This window comes from Somniosus microcephalus, chromosome 26, assembly GCF_052327205.1.
Source record: "Somniosus microcephalus isolate GS21.2 chromosome 26, FLI_Smic_1.0, whole genome shotgun sequence".
Classification (NCBI taxonomy): Eukaryota; Metazoa; Chordata; class Chondrichthyes; order Squaliformes; family Somniosidae; genus Somniosus; species Somniosus microcephalus.
This window is the reverse complement of record NC_141012.1, coordinates 3161656-3177719: the sequence shown is the minus strand read 5'-3', so window position 1 is coordinate 3177719 and position 16064 is coordinate 3161656. Positions and strand designations below refer to the sequence as shown.

The window sequence follows — 16064 nt, the reverse complement described above, 5'->3', positions numbered from 1 at the left end:
CCAAATGTTGTAAGATTTTGGAAATTGGGTATTAAAAAAGAAAAACACTTTCAACGTTGTGAACTTCATATTTGGATTTTTTTGAGGAAAGAATTCATTTGTGTGAAAAGGAATTGAACATACTATTGGATCAGATTTGAAATTCAGCATGGTCAGTTGTTTTGACACTCTATCTGAAAGCTACAGTAATACCTGGAGCCTTATTGATGCAACAGCAGATAATTGTGGATGGACTTGATTTGTACTCAGTTTCTAGTTAAATTTCAGGACGGCATTTTCCCTTTTGGGTAGTAGTTACTGTTGTAATGTGTAAACAATCTCTATTTTTCATTCCCTGTAGACCAGGTGATGACTGGAAGAAAAGTTTAAAATTGCCTCCAAAAGATAGGAGGATGAAAACTTCGGTAAGAAGAATTTTAATATGCCCTCCGTGGTACTTAATTCATTGTGTCTGCTTCAAATTGTTGTTTGACTTAGAACTGTTTCAGACACTTGGAGAAATAGTGTCCAGTGTTACAATGTCAGGCAGGGTATAGTGAGTAGGGCTTATTTTCATGATAAAGTACTTCGTCCCCCTCATACCCCCCCCCCCCGCCCCCATACCAAATATTGTAAAAGTTAAGGACCTCCTATCTTGAGAGCTTGTTTATAATTTTTCAATCCCTGTAGACCTAATTACTCAGGACTTTATTTGCATTGGAGCAGCTGTGTACGTGAATGTGGAAACTGGTGTTTTGGCAGACTTGGCAATGATGTAGCTCCCTAAGTTAGGAAGTTAGTACTACCTAAGTCATGTCTTTCTTCAAAGGAAAGTTTGGGCTCTAGACCACTTGTGTTTAACAAAGTGCTGCTCTGACCTCTAATCCTTAGAACTAATTTCCATAAGTTGAGGAAATTTGGTTTCTGTTTTGTTTGCTTTGGAGAGATCAGTTATCCCCTTTACAGGATGTGGCACACAATTTCACTGCTTAAGAATATTTTAAATTTTATTAGTAACCAGTTTTGATTAGCATTACATGGAACATGAATTTGCTTTGCTGATGCTTCATCTTGTGCAAAGAGAAGAAAAAATGAAGAGAACTCATATAAATGTCTAATTTCAGCAAGCCACAAGCAGTGTGATGCTAATTTTCTTTTTCTTCAGTCGTTTATTAAGTACAGAACATTCACCTTGAATCTGTGTAAGTGAAATTGGGAAGATTGAGAATTTGATACTGCAACAGTGTTGTGTTAAATGGAGAATAAAAAAATACCCGAGTGATTCCAGGCAGTTAAATAATCAAAGGGTTTGAGTGACTTCAAATTTAGCAAACACAAACTTCAATTATTGCCCTTAAAATCCCTTTTGTAAAACTAGTGTAGATTTGTTCAGTTTGCTGGCTGCAGCGACTGTCAGTGGTAACTCAGTCTTTCAGTGTGAACATCGTGGCTGTAAATTTGGTTTTGCAGTTGTAGTGGCAAGTATTGTATAATGTATTTCGGAGCTGTGTTTACTTGTTGGACCTAGGCGGAATGCATAGTTTGTGTCGAAGCATGTGAAATTTACTTTTAGAAACTAGTAGCTTTGTTAACTGTGGAGTGCTGCAGTTGTATTGTCTTTGTTTTCAGGATGTCACTTAAAGGTGCTGCTCGTTCGCTCCATTCCTGTATTTAGCTTGCTTAATAGTAATTCCGCTAATCAGAATAGGCAGGTAGGGGTATCTACACTCTCTAACCATGGGCAAAGTAGTACAAATGGTAAATAACAAAATACAGAGCTTTATATTTACCAGTCTTGCAGCAAAGTGCATTGGTAACTGCACTGTGGTTCGCTTTTCACATTTGTTTCTTGTCTTTGTTTAGGATGTAACGGCCACAAAAGGAAATGAATTTGAAGATTACTGTTTGAAGCGCGAGTTGCTAATGGGCATTTTTGAAATGGGCTGGGAGAAACCATCTCCAATCCAGGTGTGTATGCCCTCCCCTGCAGCAGCATGCATGATAGAATGCTAGGAGGTTTGACTGAGAAAGTAGAAACTGGGTTAGTGTGGAGTCTAGTGTGAACATTTATTTGTCCCGTGTGTCCAATATGTTTGTCCTATTTGTAAGCTTCATGAGTTTGCCAAGGTGCCACAAGTGTGTTTTTGATTTAAATTCATATTCTGCTGATCTTCATGTTTCTCAGGAGGAGAGTATTCCTATTGCATTGTCTGGCAGAGATATATTGGCCAGAGCCAAAAACGGAACAGGTAAAAGTGGAGCCTACCTCATTCCATTACTTGAACGGCTGGACCTGAAGAGAGACTGTATTCAAGGTTTGTGTGACAGTGTTTAATTCTTCACCAATCACAACTGCCTGTAGTTTTTTCTCAATCTTCCCAACTATCCCAAAATAGCTTTATTTTTACACTTTGGGTAGGTGGAGGAGAAAATAATTTTAACTTCACTGTCTGACATGGATTTTTAAAAAGTCTGTTTAAAAAGGTAACTTGTGTTATTTAGTTCAGTGTGAAGCTGCGCATAGTGCCCATTTGGATTAGGTATGAGAGGGTGTTTGGCATGTGTGGATCCCCATTCCAGTGTTTGACATGGAACCTCATTCCAGCATGATTTGGTGCCATCAGGAAAGAACATAATTTTTCAAGTCACCAAAAAAAGTAATGTGGCATCTGTGTTGGCAGTGGAATGGATCTGTGGGTTACTTGCTGAAAGTACTGACCTTATTCTAAGACAGCAGGTTTAATTCCTAGCCATGGGTGCTGCTTATTGCTTATATTTAATGAATTTTTTGAATAAAAAAGTTTGTTTCTTGAAACCGGTTTCCAAAGGGGCTTGTATGAATGCTTGTATTTCCACGGTATCTGTTCTTCCTGTGTTCATGTAAACCTTTTTCTGAGGTGGAGGGGAGCCATGTACTAGATTAGATGGTGAGGAAGAGAAACATTGAAAGTAACGCTACATTTCATTGTTGCATATCTGTAAGCTTCTTGTATTAGAAGTGAAAAGACTTGCATTTATACAGTGTCTTTCACTACCTCCAGATGTCCCAAAGCGCTTTACAGCTAATGAAGCACTTTTGAAGTGTAGTCACTGTTTGAATGTAGGGAAATACAGTAGCCAATTTGCACACAGCAAGGTCCCACAAACAGCAATGAGGTAATCATCTGATTTTTTTTCCCCCAGTAATGTTGGTTGAGGGATAAATATTGGCCAGGACACCAGGGAGAATCTCCCCCCACCTACTGCCTGCTCCTTCTCAAAAAATGCAGTGGGATATTTTGTATCCACTGGAGAGGACTGACTGGGCCTCTTTTAATGTCTCATACGGAAGACTTTCAACAGTGCCGCACTCCCTCAGTACTGCACTGAAGTGTTATTCTGGATGATGTGCTCAAGTTTCTGGAGTAGGGCTTGAACCCACAACCTTTTGTCTCTGAGGCGAGTGTTCTACCAGTGAGCCAAAGCTGACATGGTATTGCTGCCAACAATAGCATGTTGACCCAAGAGATTCCGAGACCCAAAGGGTTGTTTCCATGGGTGCTGGAAGAGACTGCCGCCTTTTCAGGCCACCCATAAAGGCTAGTGGAGCACTTTGTGTTTGCTAGTCTGTATACTTTCCCAGGCATTCTGGAAGGCACTGTGACCAAGACATATCATAGTTTTAAAGCGGTGTGTGCAGGTTTTTAACAAATAAATTTTAGGCTGCTGTGGAATCTGCCTGTAATATAAAAAGAGTGATTACCCCTGCACTGGGATCCTAATGCTAACATTTTTGAAGTAGCTCTGCAATATAAACTCTTAAGAAGAAATCCATTAAATTGAAGTTCCCACTGTTGGAATTAACTGTGACCCTTTTTGAAAGAATGTTAAATTTTAAGTTTGGTTGTAGGGGGTGAACATCTCCATAGTTTTACCACAAATTAATAGCGAATGTACTACCCGCATTAATGTTGAGGAAGATTCATCGATAACCAACCCAGCTTTATTTTCTCTTTTTTTTAAAGCTATGGTGATCGTGCCTACCAGAGAGCTGGCACTGCAAGTCAGTCAGATCTGTATCCAAGTCAGCAAGCACATGGGTGGCGTGAAAGTGATGGCTACCACAGGAGGAACAAATCTCCGGGACGACATCTTGAGGCTCGATGAGACTGGTGAGTGTGTAGCTCGATATCATAAGTAGCATAACTGGTCTGACCCATCTTTCAGGGGATCTACGAAATGCTCATCTCGCTCAGTAAATGTCATTACATTGTGGAAATGCAGGTATCTAGATTTCGGTAGCTAAAGAGCAGTCTCCTCTTGCAAGCTGAAGCCCCCAAGTCAGAATGGTGGCAGGCTCACCTTTCCAAGTTTCTGTAGCAAGCGATACCAGCAGGATTACCATAGTAACTTGTCTGTAGTGAACTTGCAAAAAGGTATTCAAGGTGTAAATTTAAAAAAAAGTGTATATATGTTAAAGCTTGGCTTTCAGAAGATGGAGTTGTAGAAGTTACTGCTCCCTTTCATTTTCTATGTAGGATTTCCATTACTTTCAGGGGAAATTAAGTTTTCCGTTTTTGGGTGGGGAAGTGTTAAATTAATGTTAACCGGTTGAAGGCCGCTGCTAATGTGTAAAGGGTTGGTATATATCTTAATTATAACAGACCATATTCATTAACACTATCTTCTTGAAAATGGAGATGTTGAAGGAACCACATGCTCTAATTAAAATCACCAAAGGTTTGCATAGGCAGAAATTAGATATTACCAGACAAAAGGCTGCTCCTGTTTGTGTGACATACTTTTGTCTGCTGTTTCAGCAGAAGAGTTAACCCACTTAAATTAACTGCATAATACCCAGGCTAAAATAGACAGAAAAATATTAAATGTTCATCCAGGAATATTGCCAACATTCAGCACATCGTGCCTGTGCCGGCTCTTTGAACGAGCTCTCCAATTAGTCCCACTCCCCTGCTCTTTCCCCATAGCTCTGCAAATTTCTCCCCTTCAAGTATTTATCCAATTCCCTTTTGAAAACTACTATTGAATCTGCTTCCACTGCCCTTTCAGGCAGCGCATTCCAGATCACAACAACTCACTGCATTTATTTAATTAAAAAAAAAAAAAAAAAAAAAATTCTCCTCATCTCCCCTTTTGATTCTTTTGCCAATGATCTTAAATCTGTGTCCTCTGGTTTCTCCCTATTTACCCTTATCAAAAGCCCTCATGATTTTGAACACCTCTATTAAATCTCCCCTTAACCTCCTCTGCTCTAAGGAGAACAATCTCAGCTTCTCCAGTCTTTCCATGTTTACACAAGCATCTTTTATTAAAAAGGATAATACTCCAGTGATGCCTTTTTGATTGATTTAAAGAACCCTGGGTTACAGTTGAAACAGCAATTGGTAACTGCAATATGTGTCCTTCTGATACTGAAAGGACATTCAGTATTGAAAGATTAAAATGAGCAGAGTGTACTGTACTCTGGACAGCCAGTGCTGTTTGAGCCAGGGCAATAATATAAGCATTAAATTAACAGTCTGTATATAAATGGGGCAAGTTAACAGTAAAACACATGTCCTGGCTTTCAATGGCTATTTTGAATCCTGTAGAATATTTTCAGTTTAATATAACATTTTTACAACTCTGTTTTGCTTATGATTTCCCCCCCCCCCCCCCCCCTTCAGCTGCCACTGTTCAAAGCAGTGTGTATGTGTCTTAACTGCCAAACCGTATCTCTGAACCAGCAGGCAGAATTCCTTTTAAAGTACATGAGATGAGCAATAAATATTAACCTCAAATGCATCAGATTATAGCATGATATGTTAACCATGCTGGGGCCCTTGAGGCCATAATGAGACATTTTAAATTGCTTAGTTGAGTAATTTTTAATTGTCATTCCACAGACGTCAGTTTTCATCTTGGCGGGGTAGGTGTACTGTAATTTATATGGGATAGTTAACCTCTTGTTCACCTAGTTCCCTATCTGTCTACAATTGCGACTGTACTTCAATCTGGTGTTAAGTATTTCATTGTTTTATTAAATACAGTCCACGTGGTGATCGCAACACCCGGAAGAATCCTGGATTTGATTAAGAAAGGCTTGGCTAAAGTGGACAACATACAGATGATTGTATTAGATGAGGTAATGTAACACTTAAAATTTGCTACAATTTACCCTTTTTTAATGTAACATTGTAAATTCCCTTTAGATTTCCCTTTGTGGAATGACTTGAGTTTAGGGGTCCATTTTCACTTTCGACAAAAGTGAGGGTGCAATTATTTGTTTTAAGGTAGTTTTATTCACCTGGAAGCCTCCATGCACTCTGAAAACAGACAACATCTAAACAATGGCCTGGAGTGCCAGACACTGGAAGATGTTCCACTCATGTTCTGTTAAAAGCATCTGGAAGGGACTACCAAATATACCAGTCTGGTGACGAGCAGGTACTGCCCTGTAGGTATTGTTTTGAGGATAAGATTTCCTCAGGTCTACTTGTAGCTGGGAGACCTACTTCAAGGTGTCTGGCAATGCTGTTTTAAAATGTCCAGGAGGAGTTGTGCAGCTGGTCAGAAGTTAAGTAACTTCTCCTTCCCTGTGAGGAAGTGCCTTTATCGGCGGTGGTGCAGGGTTGTGGGTCCAAACCCCTCTCCTGCTCTGTAGCAGCGTCACTGTTGCCTACAGCAACTGTTAATGAAGAGAAAGCTTAATTGAACCATTTAGAAATGGTTTATTAGCAGATGGGAATTGTTAGATAGTCTATTTAGTTTGCCTTCTCCATCTTAGTAGTTGCATGATACAACAATAATCATAACAATCAATCTCTATCAATTGATCCACAACAGACCCAGACATGAGGTGAGGAAACACCAGTGGTGAAGAGCTTTGGGAACCAAAGTCACCATTTCCTCCCAAGCATACCACACTTACTGTATGTCATGTCTCAAATTACTCACACTGTATCCCAAAATATTATTTTCTGAGAGAAAGCTATCTAATTTGCACTTGACTGAATCAAAACTAACTGCTTCCACTGTCTCCTTGGGGATCCTGTTCCATAGATTGACAACTTGCTCAATGAACCATTAGTAATTCTGGGCAGGCAGTTGCTTTTAGAAATATTTTGTTCCAGTGACTGAACTGTTCATTTTCTGACTTCATGGGTACCTTTTGTCCATTCATCTAAAGGTCTAGCTGAGCAAATCTGTTTTGTAATGCTGAATGTTTTAACAGTGCTTTTTCCCTGATTGTTCCTATAGGCAGACAAACTGCTGTCACAGGACTTTGTGCAGATGATGGAGGACATAATTTCTACATTACCAAGAACCAGACAGATCTTGCTTTACTCTGCCACGTTCCCACTCAGTGTACAGAAATTCATGGTAAGAATTTGCCACTTGATGCAACCCGTCTAACAAAATGTGCCTCTGCCATATATAACTTTATTTTCCCCCTGGCGCGTGGGTCTTTGGTTCATTTGTTGTCAAGTGCACTTAAATGATGTCAGAAGAGGGACCAAATCCACCTGTGTTCCCCCCTCCAGAATACCAGGAGACTGGCGCACATGGTTATAGAATCACCTTTCTTTGTCTTTTCCCCATCGGCACCCACTCCCCCCCCCCCCCCCCCAATGCAGTCTTCAGTAAGTAGAAATAGCAATTGAAACTAAAATTAGGCTCTAATTTGCCTAGTGCCATAGTGCTGAAGGAACATTTGTCCAGAAATAATTAACTATTGCCTGTGGCCCAGTATAGTCTGCTTGCTTTTCTCATCAGGACCATGTACATTTGCTTTGGAAAGTTTGGTACTTAAAAGCAACTATATTCCACTGATGTGCAATATCATTCCTCAAAAGACTATATCTGCACTGTTGCTAGAGTCTGTTCCCTTTTTTTAAACTGCATTGCTTTAAAACTGGTTACAGGTATTTTGTGTGGAGCTTTCCCTAATGTGAATGAGCAGTGCACACCATGATTTCTACAACAAATTGCACTATGTGGCACTGTCCATGACATGCCAAGACACCTCATACATAGAATATATGGCACAGAAACAGGCCATTCCACCCAACCAGTCCATGCCGGCGTTTATGCTCCACTCGAGCCTCTTCCCGTCTTTCCTCATCTAAATCCATCAGTGTAACCGTCTATTCCCTTCTCCCTCATGCTTGTTAAGCTTCCCCTTAAATGCATCTATACTATTTGCTTCAACCACTCCCTGTGGTAGCGAGTTCCACATTCTCACCACTCTTTGGGTAAAGAAGTTTCTTCTGAATTCCCTATTGGATTTCTTGGTGACTATCTTATATTGATGGCCTCTAGTTATGCTCTTCCCCCACAAGTGGAAACATTCTCTCTATCCACTCTATCAAAACCTTTTATAATTTTAAAGACCTATTAGATCACCCCTCTTTCAAGAGACGAGACCCAGCCTATTCATCCTTTTCTGATATGTATACCCTCACATTTCTAGTATCATCCTTGTAAATTTTCTCTGCACCCTCTCCAGTGCCCCTCTATCCTTTTTATAATACGGTGACCAGAACTGCACGCAGTACTAGTGTGGTCTAACCAAGGTTTGATACAGGTTTAGCATAGCTTCCTTACTTTTCAATTCTATCCCTCTAGAAATAAACCCTAGTGCTTGGTTTGCCTTTTTTATGGCCTTGCTAACCTGTGGCACAACTTTTAATGATTTGTGTATTTGTACTCCATGATCACTTTGTTCCTCTACCCCACCTAGACTCATAACCTCCCTATTCTTCCTACCAAAATGTAATACCTCACATTTATCTGTGTTGAACTTCATTTGCCAATTATTTGCCCATTCTGCAAGTTTATTAATGTCCTCCTGTAATTTGTTGCAGTCCTCCTCAGTATTGACTATCTTCCCCCCCCCCCCCCCCCCCCAAAATTTGGTATCATCTGCAAATTTAGAAATTGTGTTTTTGATTCCAAAGTCTAAATTGTGAACAGCAGTGGTCCCAGCACTGATCCTTGTGGAGCATCACTACCCACCGTCTGCCACTGTGAATAGCTGCCCTTTACTCCTACTCTCTGCTTTCTGTCTTGAAGCCAGCCAGCAATCCATTCTGCTACTTGTCCCCTGACTCTGCACTCTCTGACCTTATTCATCAGCCTATTATGGGGTACCTTCTTGAAGGCCTTTTGAAAATCTAGATAAATTACATCTACTGCATTACCCTTGTCTACTCTCTCCGTTACCTCTTCAAAAAATTCAATGAGGTTGGTCAAGCAAGATTTTCTCCTCTGAAATACATGCTGACTATTCATTATTATACTTTGTTTCTAGATGTTCTTCTATTCTCTCCTTTTTAGTAGGGATTCCATTATTTTTCCTACCACCGATGTTAAGCTGACTGTTCTATAATTTCCTGGACATGTTCTATCCCCCTTCTTAAATATAGGTATTACGTTAGCTATCCGCCAGTCCTCTGGCACTACACCTTTTTCTAACGAATTATTAAATGTATGTAGTAATGCCTAAGCTATCACTTCCCTAGATTCTTTTAAAATGTGTGGATGCAATCCATCTAGACCAGGGGTTTTATCCTGAGTTTGATTAGTTAATTTAATATATCTGTTTTATTTTAAATGCACTTATCACATTACTTAATCTCATAAACCAATATCATGTCCACCTGTTTTATCTCCCTGGTAAATACCAAAGCGAAATAATTTAATAATTCTGCCATCTCCCTATCGTTAACTGTGGTGTTGACCTGTCTATCCCTTAATGGCCCTATTCCCATCCCAACCTTTTTTTATTGATGTGCCTGTAAAATATTTTACTATTTTGTTTTATGTTCCTTGATGATTTAATTTCATAGTTCCCCTTTGCCTTCCTAATTTTTTTTGGACTTCTCTCCTAATCCCTTTGTATTCTCTCATCATGCACTCCTCTGCTGTCTATGTACTTAATGTATGCCTCTTTCCTTGCCCTCAATTGTTCTCGTGCCTTTATTCATCCATGGAGTTTCATTAGTGTTTAGTTTGTTCTTTCCTTTTAGCGGAATATATTTTTCCTGCACTCTGAACACCATTTTAAATGTTTCCCGTCGTTGTTTGCCAATATTGTTGCCCATTTTATCTTCCCAAGTTCAATGTCTAAGCCCCTCAAAATCAGCTTTTCTGCAATCTATTAACCTGTTTTTTGTTATAGTTATGTCCTTCTCTATTATCATCTTACAGCCTATTATATTATGGTCATGATGATTGCCGAAATGTTCCCCTGCTTTTACTTCTCTGCTCTGGCTCATTCCCCATAACTAGATCCAATAGCGAATCCCCTCTTGTTGGGCTTTTTACATATTGGGTTAGAAAGAAGTGCTGTAGACATTGTAAGAACTCCATTCCCTTATCCCCTTTATCTACCTCTTCTGTCCAATTAATATCTGGGTAGTTAAAGTCCCCCATGATTATTATTCTATGTTTTTTACTCGTTTCTCTAATTTGTCCGTATATTTCTTCCTCTACCTCCCTTCCACTATTGGGTGGTCTGTAGACTATGCCTATTAGTGTGATTGATCCTTTATTATCTTTTTTATCTCTATCCATATGGATTTTATTTTTGTCTTGCTGATATCTACGTCCCTTTTTTCTACTGCCATTGTTATTCCTAATAAGTAAAGCTACTCCTCCCCTCTCTAGCTTTTCTAAATATGTTCTACCCTGCAATGTTTAATTCACAGTCCTGAATTTTCTGTAGCCATGTTTCAATAATCCCTACTATGTCTGGTTCCTCCCAATGCATGATTGCCTCCAGCTCCCCTGTTTTATTAAGGACACTGCATTGCTGTACAGACAGTTTAACTCATTTTAATAGGATTTCCTCTCGCTTTATGTTTTACCATCTTTTTAGACTCCTGTTCAATAACACTCTTTTTGCTACCTTTCCGTCAATGTCCTCCGTTTATTCATTCCTATGCTCACTTTTCCTGTTGTTTTTGTTTATATTTGGGCTGCTTGTAGATCCCTCCCCCCTTCTTACTAGTTTAAAGCCTTTGCCACCTCCTTATTTACCCTTTCCGCTAGGACACACTGGTGCCTCACAGCGCCAGGGACCCGGGTTCAAATCCGGCCTCGGGCGACTGTCTGTGTGGAGTTTGCACATTCTCCCCGTGTTTGCGTGGGTTTACTCCGGGTGCTCCGGTTTCCTCCCACAGTCCAAAGATGTGCAGGTTAGGTTGATTGGCTATGATAAATTGACCCTTAGTGTTAGGGGGATTAAATACATGGGGTTACGGGGCTAGGGTGGGATATGTGTTGGTGTAGGGGTTACGGGGATCGGGTGGGATATGTGTCGGTGCAGGCTCGATGGGCCGAAATGGCCTCTATCTGCACTGTGGGGTTTCTGTGATTCTGTGTGACACGGGTCCCATCCCAGTTCAGGTGGAGCCCATCCCATCAATACAGCTCCTTTTCTGTCCCAGAACTGGTGCCAGTGTCCCATGAAAAGGAACCCGTCTTTCCCACACCAGCCCTTTAGCCACGTGTTAATTCTCCTGATCTGTCTGCTTCATGAATGGGAAGGTGACTGATTCTTTGTGGTACGGCTGCATAGCATAATGTTAATGGGGAACTTTAACACAAAATATCTGCAGTACTCTTAACAAATTTTAAAGTAAAAATGAAGAACTTGGTATAACGTACTCCCTCCATTTAACAGATTTTGTGTTTTAAGGAGAGAAGATATCTTTGGTTAACTATCTCACTTGTTGCTACATGCAACTAATTGAGAAGTGCTGCTGTGTTGTGAGACCATTTAAAATCTGTTACAGACAGCTGACCGAATGCCCAGCAGTGATTAGTCCTGTCAAGTCTCTTGATGTTTTGAGTTGAAATTGTATTTAAGATCTGGATTCAAGCTGCATTTTTACAGCACGCATGAGACTAGCTTGTTTTTGAGTAGTTGAGCTGTATCGAGTAATGATGCACTAACTTGTCCTTTTGGCAGAATTCGCATTTGCAGAAACCATATGAAATTAACCTGATGGAAGAGCTGACACTGAAAGGAGTAACCCAATACTATGCCTACGTTACAGAACGGCAGAAAGTGCATTGTCTCAACACGCTCTTCTCTAGGGTAAGAGCTGCATGGGTGTCTGACTTGAGGTTTTCAACCTTGTGTAGTAAGAGAAGTAGCCTGATCTTCAGCCATCTTAATAGTTGAAATTGAAGCAGGTGCTCCATGCTCGAGTGCGTAATGCAAGCTGACAGTCCAGTGCAATATCGAGTGACTCCACCGTTCAGAGGTGCCATCCTTTAGATGAGATGTTGGCTCTTGTACAGGTTGATGTCCCATGGCTCAATTTGAAGAAGAGCAGGGAGTTCTGGTATTCTGATCAGTAATCATCCGTTGCTGCCTCTGGGACACTGCCGATGTTTGTCTACATACAATCAGTTTTAAGGGAGAATTACTTTTTTTTGGACTCTTTTTTGAAAGTTCTTTGCAGTGGCAGGGGACCCAGTGAATCAGTAGATTGCTTAGCAATATCCTACACCCTGGAGTTGCAGGATGTAGGTCACTTCCAATTTCCTGTTGTGACGTGAGGGAGATGCTGAGCATTTCTGTACGGGGCGGTCATGTCAGCATTCTCTACTTGTTTGTTTCGCAGCTGCTGCTTAAAGAGCAGCATTGGAAAAGCCCCAAATTGGGCTCCCTGCACACCAACTCGGTGAGAATATTGAACAGGGAGGGGGCAGCTGGAGGAAGGTGAAGGAGCAAGGCATGTATAAACAGGTTTTGTATTTGCAAGATTTTCTTGAAAATGAGTTGTACTAACACTGATTTTGTTACTTTTAGCTTCAGATTAACCAGTCAATTATATTCTGCAACTCTTCCCAGCGAGTGGAGCTGCTGGCCAAGAAAATCTCTCAGCTGGGTTACTCCTGTTTCTACATTCATGCTAAAATGAGGCAGGTGAGTTATAAAAGGGACTTGCAGACTGAAGGAGTTTACTCCGCCGAATTGATGCAAAATATTATGTGGATTTAACTGATGCACTTCATTTTTTAAAATATAAATGTTGGTAAGACTGATTGCCTACTCCATCATCTCCCCGTGCAGTCATACAGGTTTGTAGGGAAACTAGGTGTCACTCTGTCTACAGTCCCCACTAATGAAATTTGTATTTTTGAGGGAAGGACTGGGGATTTGCTTCTCATTTCTTGCTTCTTGGCTTTTAACAGGGGACCTTTTTCTGCTAGCCCGGAACTGGACTGAAACCAAACAGCTAAATATAAAATTATAGGCTCCAAGCATTCCCGCAGCGCATCAATCTGGAGGTCCCGCGCGGGCTGCTCCACAAGCTGTTGCGGCTGGAAGAGATGCCGAGCAGCAAATTTAAAGGGACCGCACACGGGGGTGTTTGTGGGGGGGGGGGAAGAGAATTAGAAGAATCGTCGGCTCAAAGTAACTTCTTTTGCTGTCCTACGCCCTCTCCTTGCTCCTGGATGGTGTTGACTCCTTATAGGACTATTGTTCCTTTAGGTGTCTGGCATCCTTAAGTACTTGCCCAAGTGCCCTTGCTTAAGCCTGTGGACATTGTGTGTTGGGCGGCCATTTGACCATGGAGTGTTTAAAGCTGAGTTGATTCTATAACTACAGATGCTGCTGAATAGTGATTGGAAGTGAGAGCTTGCTTTTGGCGGCAGGGGAGAGGAGGAGAAGAAAAAAGCGGTTGCATGCTTGCCTCAGGACCACTTTACATAGAGTTGACAAAACTGTGGTCATTGCATGCAAGTTAGATCCTCTGTACTGGCAATGTACTACAAAGCCACTCAATTTCTGATTTTAAATAGTATGTGTAAAACGAACCACGACTATGTAAAGAATGAACAGTCCTTTTGGTAAGACGAGTTGTCAATTTTTGTTTTGACAGGAACATCGTAACCGTGTGTTCCATGATTTTAGAAATGGAATGTGTCGCAATTTGGTTTGCACTGGTAGGTACTAAAGTTTGAAATGGTTTAATTTCACTACCTACTGAGCTGAGCATTTGGTTGGCTGTTCTTGGGTTATGTAGGCCTGCCTGCTGTGTTTTAATATTATCATCCTACACCTACTATTGGATTGGCTGAGTCCAGACAGAGGAAAGAAAAACTTTGGGGAGGGATAATCCTTCCAGTTGCATCTCCTGGTAAAGCAAGGAACGATATTGGTGTCGCCTGGAATGCACTGCTTCGCGAATAATGTGGATCTGGGCACTACTGGCTTGTAGTTTGGCCATTGGTGAAGTAAAGAAAAAAATGTGCCAAAGCACTTCTCAGCCAGTGAATTACTTTGGCATGCAGTTAGGTATGTAGGCAAAAATTAATTGTATGTTGTGAAGGGGATGATAAAGCCACTTGATGCAAGCAGATTTACACTGACTAGTTTCAAAGCCTAGAGGATGAAACTTTTAAATCAAGGAAATTAAGTAATTGGAGAACTTTGGTCAAATACAAGGGGGGAGAAATTGGGTGAGTAGCGCCACCTGTTAGTGCCTAAAGAGGCAGTCAGTGGCTGTAGCGCCACTGGCTGCGTCTCCCGCGATATTCAGTAGGGCGCTAATGGTGGCATTAGGCATTTGCACTGCGCCACCACCGATGACGTCATCGGTGTGCGCAGCGCCCCATTGGTGCCCCGTTCGCGATATTTGGTAGCGAACGGCGCAGTTGCGCCGCTCGCTGCCCGGTTCACGGGGCCTTACTGTGCTGGCAGTGGCGCAAGTTAAGGTGGAGGTGAGGGGCGGCTGCCGCCGTCCCCGACCTCCTAACCACCCCCCCGCAGCAATGCCAGCTGTTTCCCAAGAGCCCGGCACTTCTCCTTGGTGCCGGGCTCATTTGCCGGCACTCGCGAGCGGGGATCGCGCTGTTGCAGGCACCTTCCCCCTTAACAGTGGGAGGAAGGCCTGCAGTACCGCAGCGTGTGGCGCTGCGGCACGTTGCGCTGCGATATTCAGTTTCAGCGCCCTAAGAGGGACGCGGAGCGCCTTGAGCCTCGCCCCGTGTCCCTCGAGGAGCAATGAAACTGAATATCTGACGATCGCTAAAGCCTCGAACGCTGCGCTAAATCCTGCGCTCAGGCGACTTTTGCACCACTTTGGCGCCCCAACCCAATTTAGAGGCCATGGTGTTTAGAGATTTGGGAAGTTACTAAGAAAGTCCATCTATGCAAATAGTGTAATTGGGTTGGAGGCAACGAGATATGCTTGTGAAGGGAAAGACACAGCGACTATACTAGAAATTGGATAGTTTTTGGGTGTTCGACCAAGTGGACATTATCATGTTCCTAAACACTTTTTTATATGTAATGAAGCATTTAGCTTGTAGGCAATAGGACCAATGATGTATCTTTTTCCAGGCAGGTTTTTAACCTGAATGTTTGTGGGGTTTTTTCAGATCTGTTCACTCGTGGTATTGATATCCAAGCTGTGAATGTTGTAATAAACTTCGATTTCCCAAAGATTGCAGAGACCTATCTACATCGCATTGGCAGATCAGGTAAGGATACGCCTATTTATCTTTTTTCCTTATTTCCCTATGTAATACCAGCTCAGGATTGCAGTCTGTTCCCAGGTGTCCACGTGCTGAGGATGACTATACTATTCTTTCTCCCCATCCAATGCCTGTACCTTTCCTTCCTGTGGAAAGTGCTTGGTGCTTTCCAGCAGCACCTTGGTTGAGATTTGGCAGTGTGGTAAAGATTCTGTGTAAACCCTATATCGCCCCAGTCTGGCACTTCTGGTGCTCCAACGCCACCCAAAAAATAAAGCAAATTGGGTAGGGTTTAGATTGGAGAGGGGAGATGCTCTAAACTTCAAACTGCTGATTATTTTAATGCAAACCTTCTAAAGTATTTGTGTTTCTTGTCTGCAGGACGGTTTGGCCATCTGGGCCTGGCAATCAACCTCATCACATACGATGACCGCTTTAATCTGAAGGCCATCGAGGAGCAGCTCGGAACAGAGATCAAGCCCATCCCTGGCAGCATTGACAAGAGTCTGTACGTTGCAGAGTACCACAGTGAGCCAGATGGCGAGGACAAACAGTAACACTGCAAACAAAAAAACGGTAAGTGCTTGATGGAACTTTACCAAGTG

General features: G+C 41.8%; 1 protein-coding gene across 1 annotated transcript in view; it reads left to right on the top strand.

Moving 5' to 3' along the window:
• ddx6 (DEAD (Asp-Glu-Ala-Asp) box helicase 6) overlaps positions 1-16064 on the top strand; it is a 35333-nt gene that overhangs the window by 12718 nt on the left and 6551 nt on the right. The window contains exons 3-13 of the mRNA XM_085967683.1: positions 341-404; positions 1843-1947; positions 2165-2294; positions 3984-4130; positions 6009-6103; positions 7219-7341; positions 11936-12064; positions 12785-12901; positions 13863-13926; positions 15364-15465; positions 15841-16035. Coding sequence (XP_085823809.1) covers positions 341-404; positions 1843-1947; positions 2165-2294; positions 3984-4130; positions 6009-6103; positions 7219-7341; positions 11936-12064; positions 12785-12901; positions 13863-13926; positions 15364-15465; positions 15841-16016 — 1252 coding nt within the window. The 3' untranslated portion in view covers positions 16017-16035. The remainder of the gene's footprint in view (positions 1-340; positions 405-1842; positions 1948-2164; positions 2295-3983; positions 4131-6008; positions 6104-7218; positions 7342-11935; positions 12065-12784; positions 12902-13862; positions 13927-15363; positions 15466-15840; positions 16036-16064) is intronic.